Source organism: Muscardinus avellanarius (genome assembly GCF_963383645.1).
Source record: "Muscardinus avellanarius genome assembly, chromosome: 5".
In the NCBI taxonomy this organism is placed as follows: domain Eukaryota; kingdom Metazoa; phylum Chordata; class Mammalia; order Rodentia; family Gliridae; genus Muscardinus; species Muscardinus avellanarius.
The window spans coordinates 99,819,246-99,839,124 of NC_137790.1; the positions used below are offsets into that span (position 1 = coordinate 99,819,246).

General features: G+C 32.7%; 1 protein-coding gene across 1 annotated transcript in view; it reads right to left on the reverse strand.

Annotated features, from left to right (window-relative positions):
• Positions 1 to 19,879, reverse strand: part of NAALADL2 (N-acetylated alpha-linked acidic dipeptidase like 2) — a gene marked incomplete at its 3' end in the record, with an annotated part of 975,844 nt that overhangs the window by 350,837 nt on the left and 605,128 nt on the right. Inside the window, exons 8-9 of the mRNA XM_080695918.1 lie at positions 13,059 to 13,264; positions 7,882 to 8,001 (exon numbers count right to left, since the gene is read on the reverse strand). Of these exons, the coding sequence (XP_080552044.1) occupies positions 7,882 to 8,001; positions 13,059 to 13,264 (326 nt within the window). The remainder of the gene's footprint in view (positions 1 to 7,881; positions 8,002 to 13,058; positions 13,265 to 19,879) is intronic.

Below are 19,879 nucleotides of genomic sequence, written 5' to 3' on the forward strand. Positions count from 1 at the left end.
GCAATAAAAATTTCAGACAAAAAGTAACTTAGCTAAAGCCATTGTAAAATGTGATATTAATTATGATCTTTTGAAAGGGTTCAAGCTAAATTTGTTAATGCCTTAAGTTGTTTACATTTCTCTTTTGCTAATTAACCAAATATTTAAATCAGCTGCTTTCTAAAATTCAGAGTTTCAATCAGAATCTCACTAATATTTCCCTTGATATCTAGATTTAAATAAAAAGGGATTTGCATGTTTTCAGTGTATACTGAGTAGAAAACCTTATAAGACAGTAATGAACAAGAGGGACTGCGTGGTTTTAACACAAAGCAAAACCTTTGAAATCTAGGAGATAGATATACCTTCCAATATAATTACAATTGTAAATGCAAGATTTTATTGAGTGGTAAATTAGTGTAAAGAAGGGTTTTAAAGCAATTAGTTTTCATAATCACTTCAATTGACTAGTAGTAGGAGAAACAACAGAGAGGAGAAAAATTAAGTTAAATGCACTGAGAAGTATCAGAATTCATGGTGATAAAAATGAAAATTTATTAAAAATTGAACATAGCACAATATAAACAAAAATGTAATTTTTCATGAAACATAAGTCAATAGAAAAATATTTTAAAGGCAGTTTTTTTTTATTTTTTAGGGACATTCTACCTCGGAGCTATACCCTCAGATCTATTTTTTATTATTTATTTATTTATTTGTTTATTTATGTATTTATTTATTTATTTGGTGGTACTGGGGTTCCTGGAAGCCCTTCTATCTCCCGGCTACACTCCCAGACCTATTTTATATATATATTTTTTATTTGGAAACAGGGTCTCTTAAGCAAGCGAGGCTGGCTCTGAACCAGCATGATCCTCCTGTCTCCACCTCCCAAGTGCGGCGATTACAAGCGTGCGCCACCACGCCCGGCTTATTCTTCATTTTTTTATTTTTTTATTTTTGCTTTAATATATATCATTTTAATTTTTTTAACAATTTTTATTGAACATAAATAGTATACATTTACACTATATTTGGTGCCCTCTCCCCCCCGCCCCCGTTTTCTCCCCCCCCCCCACCAATGGTTGGCCAGGTTAACCATGTCTTATTCATAATTTTACACATGTTCAGGTGAAGATGCTCCTTAATCAAGATCGGCCTTTCTCCTCTCCTATCTTTCCATTAAAACTTAGCTAGTATTTCCCCTCTAATATCTGGGGTCCTACTGGTATCTTTTGTGTTTTCTAGTTTGGGCATATTAGAGGAAACATGTGTATCTTCTCCTTCTGTGCTTGGCTGATCTCACTTAACATGATGCTCTCCAGGGCTTTCCATCTTCTTGCAAATGATATGATTTTGTTCTTCTTTATGGCTGAATAGAATTCCATTGTGTGTATTTCCCACAGTTTTGCTATCCATTCATCTGTTGATGGTGATCTGGGTTGGATCCATATTTTGGCTATTACAAATTGTGCTGCTATGAACATAGGTATGCATATGTTGCTGTATTTCTCTGAATTCAACCCTTTTGGAAAGATACCCAGGAGTGGTATAGCTGGATAATATGGTGGATCTATTCCCACCTTTCTTAGGAATCTCCACACAGATCTCCATAGTGGCTGAACTAGTTTGCACTCCCACCAACAGTGAAAAAGAGTTCCTCTTTCCCCACATCCTCGCCAGCATTTGTTGTTGTTTGATTTCTTTATGGTTGCTACTCTGACTGGGGTTAGATGGAATCTCAGTGTAGTTTTGATTTGCATCTCCCTGATGGCCAGTGATGAAGAACATCTTTTCATGTATCTATTAGCCCTTTGTATCTCTTCTTTTGTGAAGTGTCTATTTAGTTCATTTGCCCATTTCTTGATTGGGTTGTTTGTTTTGTTGGTGTAGAGCCTTTTGAGCTCTTTGTATACTCTGGATATTAGCCCCCTATAAGAATGGTGGCTGGTAAAGATCCTTTCCCATTCTGTAGGCTTCCTCTTTAGGTTATTGATAGTTTCCTTTGATGAGAAGAAACTTTTTAGTTTCATGTTATCCCACTTGTTTATTCTTGCTTTAATTTCCTGAGCTTTGGAGGTTTTGTTGAGAAAGTTACTGCCTGTGCCAATATTTTGTAGTGTTGAACCTATGTTCTCCTATACTAACTTCACCGTCTCAGGTCTAATTTCTAAGTCTTTGATCCATCTTGAGTTGATTCCTGTGTTAGGTGAGATATAGGGGTTTAGATTCATCTTTTTACAAATGGTTAGCCAGTTCTCCCAGCATCACTTGTTGAAAAGGCTGTCTTTTCTCCAGCGTATGTGTTTGGCCCCTTTGTCAAAGATTAATTGACTAAAGATGTGTGGGTTTGTTTCTGTATCTTCTATTCTAATCCACTTGTCAGTATATCTGTTTTTGTGCCAGTACCATGCTGTTTTTACTACTATTGCTCTATAGTATAGTTTGAAGTCTGGGATTTTAATGCCTCCTGCGTGTTTCTTGTTATTGAGAATTGCTTTGGCTATTCTAGTTCTTTTCTTTCTCCATATGAAGTTCATGATTGATTTTTCTAGGTCTCTGAAGAATGTCACTGGTATTTTAATGGGAATTGCATTGAACCTATAGATTAGTTTTGGCAGAATGGCCATTTTGATGATATTTATTCTGCCTATCCATGAGCACGGGAGATCTTTCCATCTTCCAAGGTCTTCTTCTATTTCTTTCTTTAATGTTTTATAGTTTTTGTTGTAGAGGTCTTTTACATCTTGGGTTAGGTTTATTCCTAGGTATTTTATTGGTTTTGAGGTTATAGTGAATGGAATTGTTGTTTTTGTTTCCTTCATTGTGGATTCGTTGTTGGCATAAAGAAAGGCCACTGATTTCTTTAGGTTGATTTTGTACAAAACCTTCAGTGAACAACTAATACCAATACTTCATAACACGTTCCGGGAAATTGAAAGAGATGGAACTCTTCCAAATTCCTTCTATGAAGCCAGTATCACATTAATCCCCAAACCAAATAAAGATACCTCAAGAAAGGAAAACTACAGACCAATATCCTTAATGAACATAGATGCAAAAATTCTAAACAAAATACTAGCTATACGCATTCAAAACTATATCAAGAGAATAATTCACCACGACCAAGTCGGTTTTATCCCAGAAAAACAAGGCTGGTTCAACATATGCAAATCAATACATGTTATTCACCACATAAATAGAACCAAGAACAAAAACCACACCATCATAGCAATAGATGCTGAAAAAGCATTTGACAAAATCCAACACCCATTTATGTTAAAAACACTGCAAAAAATTGGGATAGAAGGAAAGTACTTCAACATCATCAAGGCAATATACTGCAAACCCAAAGCCAACATTATATTGAATGGGGAAAAACTGCAAGAATTTCCGCTACAGTCAGGAACAAGACAAGGATGCCCACTTTCACCTCTCCTTTTCAATATAGTCCTTGAGACTCTTGCTGCAGCAATCAGACAAGAGAAGGAAATCAAAGGAATCCACATAGGAAGAGAGGAAGTGAAATTATCCTTATTCGCAGATGACATGATCCTTTATCTGGAAGACCCAAAGAACTCAACCAAAAGACTTCTGGAGCTGATCGACAAATTCGGCAAAGTCGCAGGTTACAAAATCAACCTAAAGAAATCAGTGGCCTTTCTTTATGCCAACAACGAATCCACAATGAAGGAAACAAAAACAACAATTCCATTCATTATTCTTTATTTTAAAACAAGGTCTCACTAAGTTGCAAAGGGCCTAAGTATCTGAGGTTGTTCTTGAACCTTAATCCTACTGTCTCAGCTTCCCAAATGTTGGGTTTAGAAGCATGTACCATCACATTTTAAAGCCAGTTTTGCTTTTATATTCTAAAAACTAAAATAGAAATTAAGCTTTGCTTAAATCCTTTGCTTTTAAATTATCAAGTACAGAGAAAATGAAATAAAAGGCAAATATTTTATTTATATCATTTTAAAGCTTTGAAAAAATAAATGGCCAAATTCCTTCAAGATTCTGAGACCATTCATACTTTTTCTACTGCCCGATAGTAATTATTTAATTTAAATCAAATTACATTATATCTTTATTTTGAATTACATTATAGCATATTTCATACTTTTTTTTTATCTTAGCCATTTGAGCATAGTTAAAATTCCTGGTACAATGATAAACTCCTGGTCAACAGAGCCATTTCATGTGCTTCAAAGCAATGTTGTGCAGTTAGGGTTCTCTGGATTTGTTACATATATGTGCTCTGCAATCTATTGAACTTATTTCCAGGAAGTATCTAGGCTTAATGCTCAAATACATGTTCTTGATTTGAGATATATGTAGCACAGTTTCTGGCACCCAGCCTTAAAATGTAAATAGTAAAATAAAAATAAAATAATCACTTGGAATATGTCTTTCCCAACTAAAAAAAAAATAAGTCTATTCCATGTATGGTTTTATAATATTGATGTAATTCTTCAACTTTGCTCACAGTTTTCAGCTTCTTGGAGGTGATTCAATAGTAACTTACATTTAAGCACAATATGACTAGATAGACTTCTTTCATATGTAAAATGCTGCAGGGATTTTCACAATAATGTCTTAGAAATTTTATCACTATTTTTAAGATTTAGAGAACCTACTATATGGATGATCAAGTTCTGTTTTTCTAAAGGCAAAATCAATACTTTCTGTGATCTATAAAAGGCAGTTTCAAAAACTAAGAGTGAAATAGCATTAGAAGAACATATATATTTCTGTTGCATCCTAATGTTTAAAATTGTTATCTGTGGAATTATATTCAATTTCACAATTTATTTAACATGAAATCAGTTCTGGCTCATTAACAAGGTCATTGACCTGTGTAGCTTTTATAGTATATTTAAAGAGTCATTGAAAATTAATTTCAAGAATGGACTTTTATCCCTCAAGAATTTAGATCTTCAAAACTATCTCTTATATCTTGTCTCATTCATATCTTAGAATCTCCAGTAGAGAATAAAAGTTATTCTGACATATATACATATAACATGTATATATATAGTCAACATATAGATAGGTATAATTAATATATAATTACATAATTATATATAATTAAATACTGTAAATAAATATACAAATAGTTATAAATAAAAATAAAAGTTTATAGCACTTAAATTTAAATAATAGGTTAAATTAAGTTTACTATGTTATGCATAATAAGTCACTAGAACAATAAATACAATTTTAAAAGGTTTTCATAAAAATATTAATAACATCTGTGTTGTCAACATTAGTTGAATAAAAACTGTAACTACAGATTGAGAGAATAACTTAAAATACATAACTATAAACAGATATATTGAGCTAGGATTGGTGGTGCATGCTGGTAATCCCAGTACTTGGAAGGCTGAGACAAAAGGATCACAGGTTCACATCCATGCTTGGCTACTTACTGAGGCCCTCCACAACTTAGTGATACCCTGTTTCACAAATAAAGAATGAAAAAAAAGGGTGAGGATGTAGCTCAGATATAGAATGCCCTTGGGTTTAATCCCCAATATTGAAAAAATACTTATTAAAAATTTATAAAAACTTTAACAAAGAGACAATAAAAAGGCAAACTTTTCTTTAAAAGTAGCAATTGGTATATGAGTATGTGAGAAAGTGCTCAACAATACTGATCACTTGTAGAAATTTAAACTAAAACCCCAGATGATTCCACAATGCCCAGTGTTGGTGATTGATACTGACTTTCATATCTTGTTGGTAGAAAACCATCTTCAGAAACTCTTTGGTAGTATCTACTAAAATTAAATGTGTTCCTATTCTATGATAAAGCATTTCATATCTATATAAATATCCAGGAAAAAATATTTCTATAAGCACACAAAAATAAGCATAGTAGCTATATTTGTTAAGATTAAAAACTAGAAACAACCACCTAAATCTAAAAAAAAAATCTAAAATCTTAGAGAATTTACACCTGAACTCCCTTATAGTACCATCTGGATGAGATTTGTTTTATTTAATTAAATTTTGTTTTTGAATATTTAGTGGATTTTGCCAAAATGTATTTAATTAACATACTTATTGGTGTATGTAATACATATATTATCATTGCCATCATAAAAAAGTTTTAGAAACATCATATCACTGTACTTTTTCCCAGCACAAGGATGAAGTATATATTTCCAGAAGGAAAAGAAACAGTCTGATCTCTTCCCTGTCATTCTATCCAGACATCTCAGCTTTCAATGTTCAGCCTCAGGAAGAAATAGATGGGGCATCACAGATTCAAGGCCATCTTCAGAAACTTATAGAAACCCTCAGCAGTGTAGATTTAAAATTTAAAAAGAAATTGATGGTCATGGTGGTGCACACTTGTAATCCCATCATTCAGGAAGTGGAGACCAGAGGATTGCAGTTTGAGGACAGCCTCATCTACTTAGCAAGGTTGCAACTTGGAGAGACCCTGTTTCAAACAATAAAAAGACTTAAAAATAGGGCTTGGGATGTAGCTTGGAGGTAGAATGCCCCCTGGGTTCCATCCCCAGCACCGTAAATAAATAAATAAATAAATAAATAAATAAATAAATAAATAAATCTAAAAAAATTATAAATAGGACCGGAGGTACAACTTAGGTGTAAAACATCTCTGAGTTTAATCCCTAGTAACACACACACACACACACACACACACACACACACACATACACACACACACATGCATATACACAAATCATATTGAGTAGATTGAATAGTTTTAATAGTTTGCTATTTCTATTTACACATTAATTTCAATGATTATAATGCAAGTTTCTAAAAAAGGGAAAATGATACTACAAAAGAAGGCACATATTTAAAGTAAAACTCAATTTCTGGATACCTGAGCTTTTCTTTCTGATCACTCATTTATTCAGAAATAACTGCTCAGGGAGATATGTACAGCTAATTTCCTCTCATATGTTTTTTTTTCTTCAGACATGACAGAGAGTTCTTTCAAAGCAGTACACAGAACACAAATTAAATTAAAGATCTGGATAAAATTTAGTGCATGCATATTGGAGTTTGGCAGATCATAAATGTACAGATTTATCTATTTCATCTTTTGTAACATCTTTTTTATTATACTACATATGAGAATGTCAGTTAAATCTTTTAAACTAGAAAATGCTTTGTGAAAGTAATTAAATTTTTGTTTGCATTACATTTCAATCAGAAGTTATGGCTGATTCAAAGCACTGTTCATTATTTCTCTCCAGTTCAGTTTTACGATGCTCATAGAAACCCTATGTGAATCTGAAAGGTCATTTCTAATGTATACAGTGGACACCAAGGCTGGGCGGAAACTGCCACCAAGTAGTGGTATGAATGTTTTAAATTTAAATTTTAATTTTAATTTTTTGCTGTACTGGGGATGAAACCCAGGGGCATTGTACCTCCAAGCTACACCCGCAGCCCTATTTTTTATTCCTTTTTTTAACTTTTTTGTTTTTGCAGAACAGAAGAAGGAACCCAGGGTCACTGTACATCTGAGCTACATCTCTAACCCTATTTTTAGTCATTTTTAGTTTTTGAAATAGGGTCCCACTGAGTTGTGAAGGCCTCACTAAGTAGCTGAAGCTGTCCACGAACCATGATCCTCAGGTGTCAGCCTCCCGAATGCTGGGATTACAAGTGTTTACCACCACACCTGGCTAAGTATAATTGTTTTTATACTGAGAAATAGCACATATTATAGCATTTGTAGTGAAATCATTAAAAAATGCAAAATAAAAAGTAATAAATAAAAACAGGGTTGGGGGTTTGGCTCAGAGGTCAAATGCCCCTGGCTTCCATCCCCACTACCGCAAAACAAACAAAAAATGAAATTCCAATTTCTAGAGAAAAAGGCAATTATGCATAAAAGCACACCACAGAAGTTACCTCCACTGCCAGCTGCTGAAGTGATGGTGATGCCACAGGATACAGACTTGAGTTGCCCCTAATGGGGTGATGGAGGCTGATGTAAGCAACAGCATTGTTTTGCAGAACCTTTTTGAAATCCTGAAATAAAAAAAAGATCTATCTTAAATATAAGCAACTATAGGATAAATATTAAGTAATAAGCAGTTTATAGATATAATCTTTAATTACTCAAATATATTTTTAAACAATCCAGAACTACTTAAACAAAGGTTAAATAGGGATCTTAAATAGGGGTCTTGAGAAGTTAGATATCTAATATAATAAAATATTTTAAAGCATGTTTCTGACAAAAGTCAAATTTGAAAAAATAATTATCTTAAAAGCTTGGTATATTAGAGAAAATCTCTTTCTGTGCTTGGCTGATATCACTTAACATAATGTTTTCTCCAGATAATAAAGCGGAAACCTCAGCAAAGCTAGAAAGAACAGGTAGAAGAGAAGAAAGGCTGAAGTTGATTAACTGGAGGAGCTATATTCAAGTATGTGTAAAAGTGTGAATGTAGCATGATCAACCTGGATACTCATTGTTGGGAAGGGGGATAAGGGGAAGCTGGTGGGAACACCAAGTACTATGTAAATCTATGTCATTGTCAATATGATCCACATTAAAAAATAAATAAATAAAGGAAAAAAAGCTTGGTATACTATGAGATTCATCCACAGAACACAAAATGGATATTTGCTTCAATGAAAAACAATTTTATAGTCAAGTAGTTAAGAAAAAAGTAGATGAACGATTTCATTGATTTAAAATGAGTCCCATCTTTTGACTATAGCAATAAGCTACATTTTGAACAAAGTAACTGTTCTAAGAAAAAAAATGAGTCATAATACAGTTGTGATCTTGCAAATATTACCTTTAAAAACCTGATATATTTTACATAATTTAATGGCATAAAATGACTTAGTATCATTTTCTACTGGTCTGTGGGCCCAACCCCATAAAATTAAAGATTATTTATTCTATAAATAAAGTACCAGAAAGGGGAACTTCAATTAATTTTCTGATTTTTTTCACACAGATTTTTAATAATTTTATGTATGAATTATATTAAAATATTCTAAAATTATATCATGTCCTGGAAAAACATATCGCATTTTCCAATACATGAGATGAAAGTTTACAAAGACTTTTTTCCTACCAAATCATTAATCTTATTCCTATTTTCAGTTAGAAATTGAGCTATAATTTTATGATAGGTAAAACCACAATTATTCAAAATTAACCAGTATTTTAAATAAACATAAATAATAAGTTTTAAACATAAATAATCTATCCACTATATGGTTCATAAAAATACCTATTGATGGTTAAAAATGTTTTATTAGTTCACTGTAGTCATACTTCTTAATGGAGTACAAGATGGTAGAGGCATACAAGCACAAATCACTCAATTAGCCCCTCCCCAACTTCCTCTCATTCCCTCCCCCTTCCCTCCTTCTCATTTTGGTTTAGTGATTGATTTTGCCATGTTTGTGAATGTACATCATGTACCTTATGGAATTTTCCTCTTCCCCCTCCCATATACCTCAGTTAAGTTGCCTTATTTTCTCATCTATAGTTTCTTTTTGTGTAAAGTTTCTCCCATGACCCATTTTCTCCCTCAGTTCAAGATGAATCAAAGACTTGGAAATTAGACTAGAGACATTGCAGCTCCTTAAAGAGGGCATAGGTCCAATACTACAGAACATAGGCATAGGTAGAAACTTTTTCAACAAGACCCAAAGGCACAAGAAACTAAAAGGCAGATCAATGTGCAATTACATTAAACTGAAGGGCTTCTTTAAAGCAAAGGAAACTATAAAGAACCTCAACGGAGAGCCAACAAAGTGAGAAAAAAATTGGCAACTATTCCTCCAATAGAGTACTAATTTCTAAAATATAAAGAGAACTCAAGAAACTCAGCACTAAAAAAACAAATAACCCAATCAAAAAATGGGCAAGTGAACTAAATACACCGTTCACAAAAGAAAAAAACTCAGATGACCCATAAATATATGAAAAAAATGCTCAGCATCTTTAGAAACCAGAGAGGTGCTAATCAAAACTATCCTGAGCCAGGTGTGGTGGTGCACCCTGCGCTTGAGAGGCAGAGACAGGAGGATTGTACAGGTTCGAAGCCAGCCATGCTGGCTTAAGAGACCCTGTTTCCAAATAAAAATATATAAAAAAAATAGATCTGGGAGTGTAGCCTGGAGGTAGAAGGGCTTCCAGGAACCCCAGCATCACACACACACACACACACACACACACACAAACACACACACACACACAAAAAAAAAACTATCCTGATATTTCATATAACTCCAAATAGAATGGCAATTATTAAAAATACAAAGAACAACAAATACTGACAAGAATGTGGAGAAGTGGGAACTCTATTAATATTTTAATGCTATGAAAAAAACACATCCTATTTACAAGCTACAAGATAGACATTGTCTATATGCCAACTCATGTAATTTTCATGAGACTTCCACAAGAGTTATTAGTACACTTATTTGAGGAGTACACATAGAGAAGTTAATCTTGCCCAAATTCACATGTATTAAGTCAGAAAATATTTAAACTATGGTGCTCTTTTTAACTCGAAAGTCTAGTATTTGCATAATAGCCAGTGGAAAAGAATTTTCTCCTACTTAAAAATGGTAGTTTTAATGAATGTATTAAAAAAATGTTATAATCTCCTTCAAGGACCAATATCAGTATTGTCAATTCTCTAAAAAATTTATCACTATAAAATCCCACTTGTAAGTGTATTGACAAACATCATCTAGTCCTCTTTACTACAATTGTTTTCCGGAATATCTATGAAAGGGCAACTTAGCTATCCATAGGGCTCTCTTCACTGGCATTCACCAGAGGATGTACTTAAGAAAAGAAAGTGTTTCATCCTGAGAAGGAATAAACTGAGTAAGACTAACTAGAATAGAACAACTAACAGTTTTTTTTTTAAATTTCTCTTCAACTGGATTGTTGCAAAATGTCTTGGTGGACTACACTGAAAATAATCTCTGTATACACTGTAAATTACAAAAGTACATCTTGTCAGATAATAATGAAATTTGTTTATTTTTAAATATTCATTATTCATATGTTTTTTTCATTTAGTCTTCTAAAATCTAAAATGTAACTAAATGTATATTCAGTTGCCAGATATACATGCATGCATACATACATACATACATACATACATACATACATACATACATAAAGACAGTGGTGCCTAATCTTTTGAATAAAAATCACCCTTTTCCACAAACACCTCATCTGTGGACTTCCATATTTCAGTATGTGTATAGTTATTATATCATGATAAAGAAGATATAAATTGCCAAAAAGTACAATGGATTTATTAAAACTTTAAAATACATTGCTATTTTATTAAACACAAAAATCTACTCAATTTGAGTAAAAATTGCTAACATACATAGAAATTGACATTGTTTGAATTCACTATGACACTGAATGCTCAAATTGAAGAATGTTTTGCAGTCATTTTTTATTCATTTGTATTTAGTATATTTAAGTTAGGAAAAAAATAATGTTAGACAAGACTACTTTAACAATGTAGTTTAGAAATATGTATATGTATTCATAAATTCACAAATATAGAATTAACATAAATTATTTGTGAAAGTTGTTACTTAATAAATTATTTGTGAAACTTATTAGCTATTTAGAAGACTGTGGTTGTAGTAAAAATAAATCTAATTTTTTAAAAAATTCTTTAAAATATCTTTAATATTTATACAAAAATCAAAACATATTTCATTGTTTCTAAATTATTTAAAATAGTTGAACAAATAAGCACATTCTCTAAATTGTTTTTAAAGTTGTTTACTAATTTTAAAAGTAATTTTGAATAAATGTTTAAAAGGTTAGTTCAGTGCCACATTTTCCATTTTATTTACAAATTTGTCAATTTAAAAAGGTTCTTTAAACAACAATTTTTCCATTTGAAGTAATTATTTTTTTTAGACTATAGAACATTCACACTACTAATTTTTATATAGAAAATCATTTCTTTCAACTTGCAGTTTGTAAATCTTTATGAACTCTACACTGTAAAAATATGTCCATCTTTAGGATTTTAACAAATTAAAAATATAAAACTTGTTATTTCCTTTGGTAAATGTTTTAATATTTTCTTGATACTCAAAGGCAGTTCTTTTTTGAATGCTTAATTTAAAAAAAAAACTGTGACAAAAGAATTTACCATTACATAGAATTTTTTTCATAAAATTTAGATAGTGAAAAAACTAACTATTGTATATGTTTTCCTGATTAAATTTTCATAATTATTTAGGATTGTATATTTCCATTAAGTATTTTTAAAAATTATAAAAATAAACAAAATATGTAAGTTGTATAATGTTTTATTTGTTATTGACATTATGTTAATCCAATTATAGTTTGTCACTTATTAAAATTATAGTGCATCTGATGCAGACATGTCAGAATCAGTTAAGACTTAAGTACTCCAATTGTATTCTGCCTGTGCTTCACTGCATGACTTATTATTACTCAGAGTCTTACAGCAATTAGGTAAGTAGGTAGATAAACAGGCAGGAAAGAATGGGTGTGCAAATAGCAACAATGGAATGGGGAGGAAAAAAGTAAGGAAGGAAGGTAACTATTACTTAAATCTAGTCTCCATATTGGATAGCTCATATCTAATGCTAAATTAATAAATATTTGATATAGAAGATTGCTTTCCCATTTTATTTAATTTCTCTTTTTTGTTTCTGTATTGTTTTGTTTTGTTTGCTGTAATGTTATGTATCAAATGGCCCTTTTCTTTTCCACTGCCTATTAATCTGTTGTTTAAGAAAAGGTGTAATAATTTGTAATCACTAGTATGGGTGATATAAGGGTTTGTAGGTCTGGTAACAATGGGAAGATAATTAGCTGCAAATCATATACAAGTCAATTTAGTCTAACTCTAATCCCCCCTCATTCTTGCAGGTAATATCAACCAATTAATAAAACTGACACCCTGTTTGAGAGGCATATTATTTCTTAGTGAAAAGATTTGTTCTCACTTCTGTTAAGAAGTCTTTGACTGAAAAAAAATTTACATTACATTGTTTACTTAATTAAACAAACATAATTAATGTATATTTTGTTTTACCTCTCCCCATTCATATGAGCCAATATTGCCAAAAGTTGTTCCTCCCCATGAGCAGAAAACAATAGTGCGGTCTGGTCTCCATCCTCTTTTAACTCTTAACATCAAGGCTTGGATAAAACTTGTAATTATTGCAATGCTACTGGCCCATTCGTGACCATTATAATTCTGTTCAGTAGGATGGTGGCTCCCAACTAAAACATATCGGTCTGGAAATAAAAGAAAATGAGAGCCATTAACAAAAGTGTAAATCATAACAATAATACTGATGAAATTTACATAAACCTATCACACAAGGAAACAAAACCTAAGCAAAATTGGTCTAATAATTAAGATTATTCTAAAATTTTACCCCATATTTTGATTCACACATCTGTGTATATCAATATAGAGGTAGCTTAGCCAGATGTGGTGGTGCACACTTGTAATCCCAGATTTTGGTAGGCTGAGACTAGAGGATCTTGGTTCACAGACAGCCTCAGCTACTTAGTGAGGCCCTCCACAACTTAGTGAGACCTTGTTTCAAAAATAAATAAAAAATAGGGCAGGGGATGTAGGTCAGAGGTTGAATGCCTCTGGGTTTCATCTCCAGACTTACAAAAAAAAAATAGAGGCAGCTGTTAAACCCAATTATGAATCCAAAGCTGTCCTTTGAAAGTATTTAAATCTGTCACAATAAAACCATTATCTGACATTTTTCCAGGAAAAGTGGTAAGTGAACTGTAAGCAAGATTGTGTGTTCAGTAAATATTAATGTTATTCAGGGCCTGTAAATATTAAAAAATGTGGTAGTCATATATGGGTTTTGTAATAAATTATGTGTTTAGGTAATTAGTTACAACTTCCAATTTATATTTTAACTTTTCTTCATTCTCTGTATTGAAAAAATGAAATATTCCAAAATTGAAAGTCATTCAATAATTTATATTTTATTTCAATCATCATTCAAAAATGTTTAGATACACTACTAGAGAGGTTTCTAAGATACATGGATGCACATAACCAACTATTGTTACCAAAAGGCCATTTATTGAAAAGAGACTGTATAAGACTTTAGAGGAAGTTGTTCAGGTTTATGAGGCCTGTGCCACTAATAATCTACAAAGACGAGGCCACTTTCCTTGATAGCACCAGTACAAAGAACATACTCAGGGGAAACGGGCAGGTAGATTTCACTAAAACTACCTCACTGTGGGTGATTCACGTATTGCTTGGAATTTGCAGATACTATTACAATCTGGGTGCAAGTAAGGACAAGAAAAGGCTGCTAAGGTGGCTAAGGCTCTGCTCCAAAAAATAATCTCCAGATTTGAAGTCTTACATCCCTTCAAAGTGACAATGGACAGTTTTTGTCTCTGAGGTAACCTAACAAATAGCTAAATCCATGGAGATAAAATACTATCTACACTCCTCCTGAATACTCCAAACCTCAGGCAAAGGGTAAAGAGACATCCATACTTTAAAACTACATCTCATTTGGTTGGCGGTGTTCTTTAGGACTGAGTCACCTTTACTAGCTTTTTGTCTAGAAGATCAGTCTAACACTGTGAGAAGAATGTTGAAGTCTCCCTGTATTATCATATTGGGAGTTATGTGTGACTTAATGTCACAAAGAGTTTGTTTTATGAAAGTAGTTGCACCTATGTTTGGGGCATAAATGTTGACTATCATTATTTTTTCTTCCTTGATTATTCCTTTTACCAGTAAAAATGACCTGTGCTTTGTCTTTTCTATTAAATTGGGTTTGAAGTCTAACTTCTTTGATATCATAGTTGCTACTCCTGCTCACCTTTGGGTTCCATTGGCATGGGTTACCTTTATCCAGACCTGTACTTTAAGTTTGTGACAATCCTTATTTGTAAAGTGTATTTCTTGCAGGCAGCAGAAAAATGGATTCTGAATTTTTAATCCATTTTACCACCTTATTTTTTTTTTGAGGAGTTGAGGCCATTTATGTTCTGTGTGATTATTGAGAGATGATTTTTAATTCCTAACATTTGACTTCCTATTAATTAAATCAAATGTTAATTCCTGATATTTGACTTCTGTTTGAGGTAGTAGTTCTCTTTCTTCATTTAGTTGTTTGTTGAATGGAAATTCTTCTTTCTCTGTTCTGGCATGCATTACTTATTTATCATTTGCAGTTAATCTCTTTCAGCATTTTCTCTAGTGTTGGTTTGAAAGACATAAATTCCTTCAAGTTCTGTTTGTCATGGAAGATATTATTTCCCTGTCTAATTTGAGAGACAGTTTCTCTGGGTAGAAAATTTTTGATTGCAAGTTTTTTTTTTTTTTTTTCTTTCAGAGTTTGGAATATGCTACTTCAGGCTCTCCTAGATTTCACGGCTTGGTTTGGGAAGTCTTCAGTGATTCTAATTGGTTTGACTCTGCATGTCACTTGATTTTTTTTGTCTTTGTTGCCTTTAATATTCTCTCCTTGGCTTTTACGTTGGTCAAATGGACTGTTATGTAACATTAGACTCATATAAAATATTTTACCCAACTACAGGAGAGTTCACATTTTTCTCAGCTGCTCACAAAACCTTCTCCAAAATAGGTCACATCCTGGGCCACAAAATGAAAACTAGCAAATTCCAAAAATATGACATACTTCCCTTTGTCTTTTCACACCGCAATAAATTAAAATAGAAATCAACTATATGAAGACCCAGAGAAACCACATGAACATTTGGAGACTGAACACGATACTGCTAAATGAGGAATGGGTCATAGAAAAAATAAGGGGTAAAATTTAAAAAAAATATATAAAAAAACAAAAATAGAGATACAGCATGTCAAAATGATGGGACATTTTGAATGTTGTATTAAGAGAAAAATTCATAGCACTGAATACCCACATAAGAAGAACAACAACAGCAAAATCCAGCAAATAAATAACCTAAAGACACACCTCAAAGTCCTTGAAAAGCAGAAACTGTCTAAATCCAAAGCCAATAGAACAGATAATTATTAAAATTAGAGCAGAAATCAAAAAGAAGAAAAATTTAAAAATATAGAAAATCAACAAAAGCAAAAGCTGGTTTCATGAAAAAAAAAATTAAGATAGATAAACCACTAGCCAACTTAACCAAAAAAAGGGAGAATCAAACCAAATTATAAAGGAATGAAAAAGGAGATATTATCACTGACAGTGTAGAAATCCAGAGAATTATCAGAAACTACTTTAAAAAACTATACTCCAACAAAATGGAAAATCAGGAAGAAATTGACAACTTTCTAGATAAATAAAACCTGCTTAAACTGACTCGAGAAGATATAGAAAATTTAAACCAACCAATAGCAATCAACGTGATTAAAATAGCAATGACAAGCCTGCCATCAAGGAAAACCCCAGGACTTTCCCAAGTTAATTTTTATAAAACCTTTATAGAAGAGCTAATCTAGATATTCTTCAATCTATTTCATGAAATAGAAAGAAACAAGATTCTCCCAAATACGTTATATAAAATCAACATCACATTGATACCAAAACCAAATAAAGACAGCTCAAGGAAGAAAAAATACAGGTTTATATCATTGATGAACTTGGATGAAAACTGCTAAACAAAATACTAACAACATGCATTCAAAACCACATCAAGAAAATCAAACACCATGACTAAATAGGGTTTGTCCCAGGTATGCAAGACTGGTTCAACATACAAAAATCCATCCATGTAACGCATCACAGAAACAGAACCAAAGACAAAAATCACATGATCATTTCAATAGATAATGAAAAGGCATTTGACAAAATCCAAAATTCATTTATGCTAAAAGCACTGCAGAGAATCAGAATAGAAAGAACATACCTCAAAATTATAAAGGCAATCTACAATAGACCCACAGCAAATATCATATTAAATGGGCAAAAACTTTAAAAATTTGATCTAAAACAGAAACAAGACAAGGATGTCTATTATCAGCACTTCTTTTCAATATAGTACTTGAGATTCTAACGAAAGCAATAAAGCAAGAAGAGGAAATCAAAGGAATACAAATAGAAAAAGAAGAACTAGAACTTTCCCTATTTGCAGATGGCATGATACTACAGTTAGAATATCCAAGAAATGAAACCCAAAGGCTTAATGAACTTATCAACAAATTCAGCAAGGTGTATAGATATAAAATCAATCTTAAAAGTTCAGAAGATTTTGTATGTACCAACCATAAATCCACTGAGAAAGAAGTCCAGAAAATATTTCCACTCAGAATATCTCACACACACACACACACAAAAAAAAAAAAAAAAAAAATACTGAGAAATAAACTTAACTAAGGAGGTAAAAACCCTAACAAAACATTGAAAAAAGAAATAGAAGAAAACCCTAGAAGATCTTCCATGTTCATGGATAGGAAAAAAAAATTAAAATGGCCATACTTCTAAAATGACAAAGGTCATTCCATACAGACATAGAAAAATCAGCCCTTAAGTTCATTTGGAACAACAAAAAACCCAGAATAGCCAAAATAGTTCTCAGCAACAAAAATCATGAAAGAGGAATCACAATACCTCACTTTAAAGTATACTTCAAAGCCATAGTAATAAAAACAGTATGGCAGTTTCATTAAAAGAGATATATAGAAGAATGGAGCAGAATAGAAAACTCAGAAATAAATCCACACTCTTACGGCCAAATTATTTTTGACAAAAGGTCCAAAAACATACGTGGGAAAAAAGATAGCCTGTTCAACATATAGTGTTGGAAAACCTGGATAATCATATTCAGAAACATGGAAATAAACCCCCTTTCTCACCATTCACAAGAATCAACTCAAGATGGATCAAAGTCTTGGAAATTAGACCAGAGACCCTGAGGCTCCTTGAAGAGGGCATAGGTCCAACACTGCAACACATGGGCACAGGTGAAAATTTCTAAACAATACTCCAAAGGCACAAGAAACTAAAAGGCAGATCAATACATGGGATTGCATTAAACTGAAGAGCTTTTGTATAGCAAATAAACTATAAAGAACCTCAACCAAGAGCCAACAGAATGGGAGATTTTTGCCACCTACCCCTTCGATACAGGACTGATAATCTGGACTGTAAAGAGAACTCAAGAAAGTTGGCACTAAGAAAACAAATAACCCAATCAAATAATGGGCAAGTGATCTAAATAGACACTTCAAAAAAGAAGAAATTAAAATGGCCAATCAGTTTGTGAAAAAATGCTCAATGTCATTAGCAATCAGAGAGATGCAAATTAAAATGACCCTGAGATTTCACTTAATCCCAACTAGAGTTGCAATCATTTCAAACACAATCAACAGCAAATTCTGGCAAGGATGTGGAGAAGCGGTAACTCTAATACATTGTTGTTGGGACTGCAAATTAGTGCAACCACTTTGGAAAACAGTAGGGAGGATTCTCAGAAGAATGGAAGCAAGCTTACCATATGATCCAGCAATACCACTTCTGGGTATCTGCCCAAATAATGGAAACAAAACTTCCAAACTATTGAATGTGTATTTATGTTCATAGCTGCACAATTCACAATTGCAAAACTATGGAAGCAACCAATATGTCCATCAACAGATGAATGGATGGAATGGTGGCACATGACTGCAATCTCAGTACTTGAGAGGCTGACACAGGAGGATCACAGTTCAGTTTCTCCAGTTTAGCGAGGCTTGTAGCAAGTTAGATCTTTTTTCCATATAAAAATTAAAATAGGACTACAGTATAGCTTGGAGGTAAAATACCTCTGGGCTAAATCATCATCATCATCATCATCATCATCATCATCATCATTATCGTCATCATCTCTGGGCTAGCAATTAGGTTAGTTTGACTTAGGCCATGGAGAATATTTTTTCAAGAAGTGCTTGAGTAAAGATTCCAACCAGATCGACAGATGTGCACAGTGTATTGAAAGGCGTTTACACTTTATACTGTATGAGAATGTAATGGAACACTGTTATACTCTACACTGTGTAACAGGTATGTAGAAAGCAATGTGTTATTCTCCCTTATGATGTATTTGGAAGAGTTAATATTAGTCATTTAATTAATATGCAAGTCACAGTGTGCATGGTGGTGCATGCCTCCCAATTCCAGTAATTGGGAAGCTGAGATAGAAGACTCTCAAGTTCAAAACCAGCCTCAAGACCTTACAGAGAAACTCAGTAACCAAATAAGTAACTGTATAAACAAACAAACAAACCAAAAAACATAATATATTAAAAAGAATCATTTCAACATTCCATCAGTAGCCCATCAAAAAGTATAAAATTACTTAAAATATAACCAGGATATTATTTTCACAAGCACCCTGAAAATGAAAGGCTGTGCAAATACTGAAAAGAATTGTGAGCAAGGGAAAGGTCAAAAAAGTGACAATTAAATAACAGTGAAAAAATTGTTTGGAAAAACCTTTTATTATTTATTTATTTATTTATTTAGTGGTACTGGGGGTGAAAACAGGGGTTTTCTACCTCTGGGCTATACTCCCAGACCTAGTTTATATTTTATTTGAAAACAGGGTCTCACTAAGTTTCTGAGAGCTGAGGCTGGCTTCAAACCTGTGCGATTTTCATGTCTCAGCCTCCCAAGCACAGGGATTACAAACATGTGTCACCACACTGACTATTTTTTAAAGCATTAAAAAGTAAATAAACAGCTGCACTACAGAGTTTTTTGCCAAATTAGATGGACACAAGATACCCACTTATCCCTCTCACTGAGGAAAAGTGGAAGAAATGCCTTTGAATTCTTACTGAAGCCAGTCATCAGCTAAGGTATTTTTGAACCACTGGGAAGTGAGGAATTTTGAAATACAGTGTAGTGACATTCTTCCATGAGTTTTTGTCCTGGAATTGAC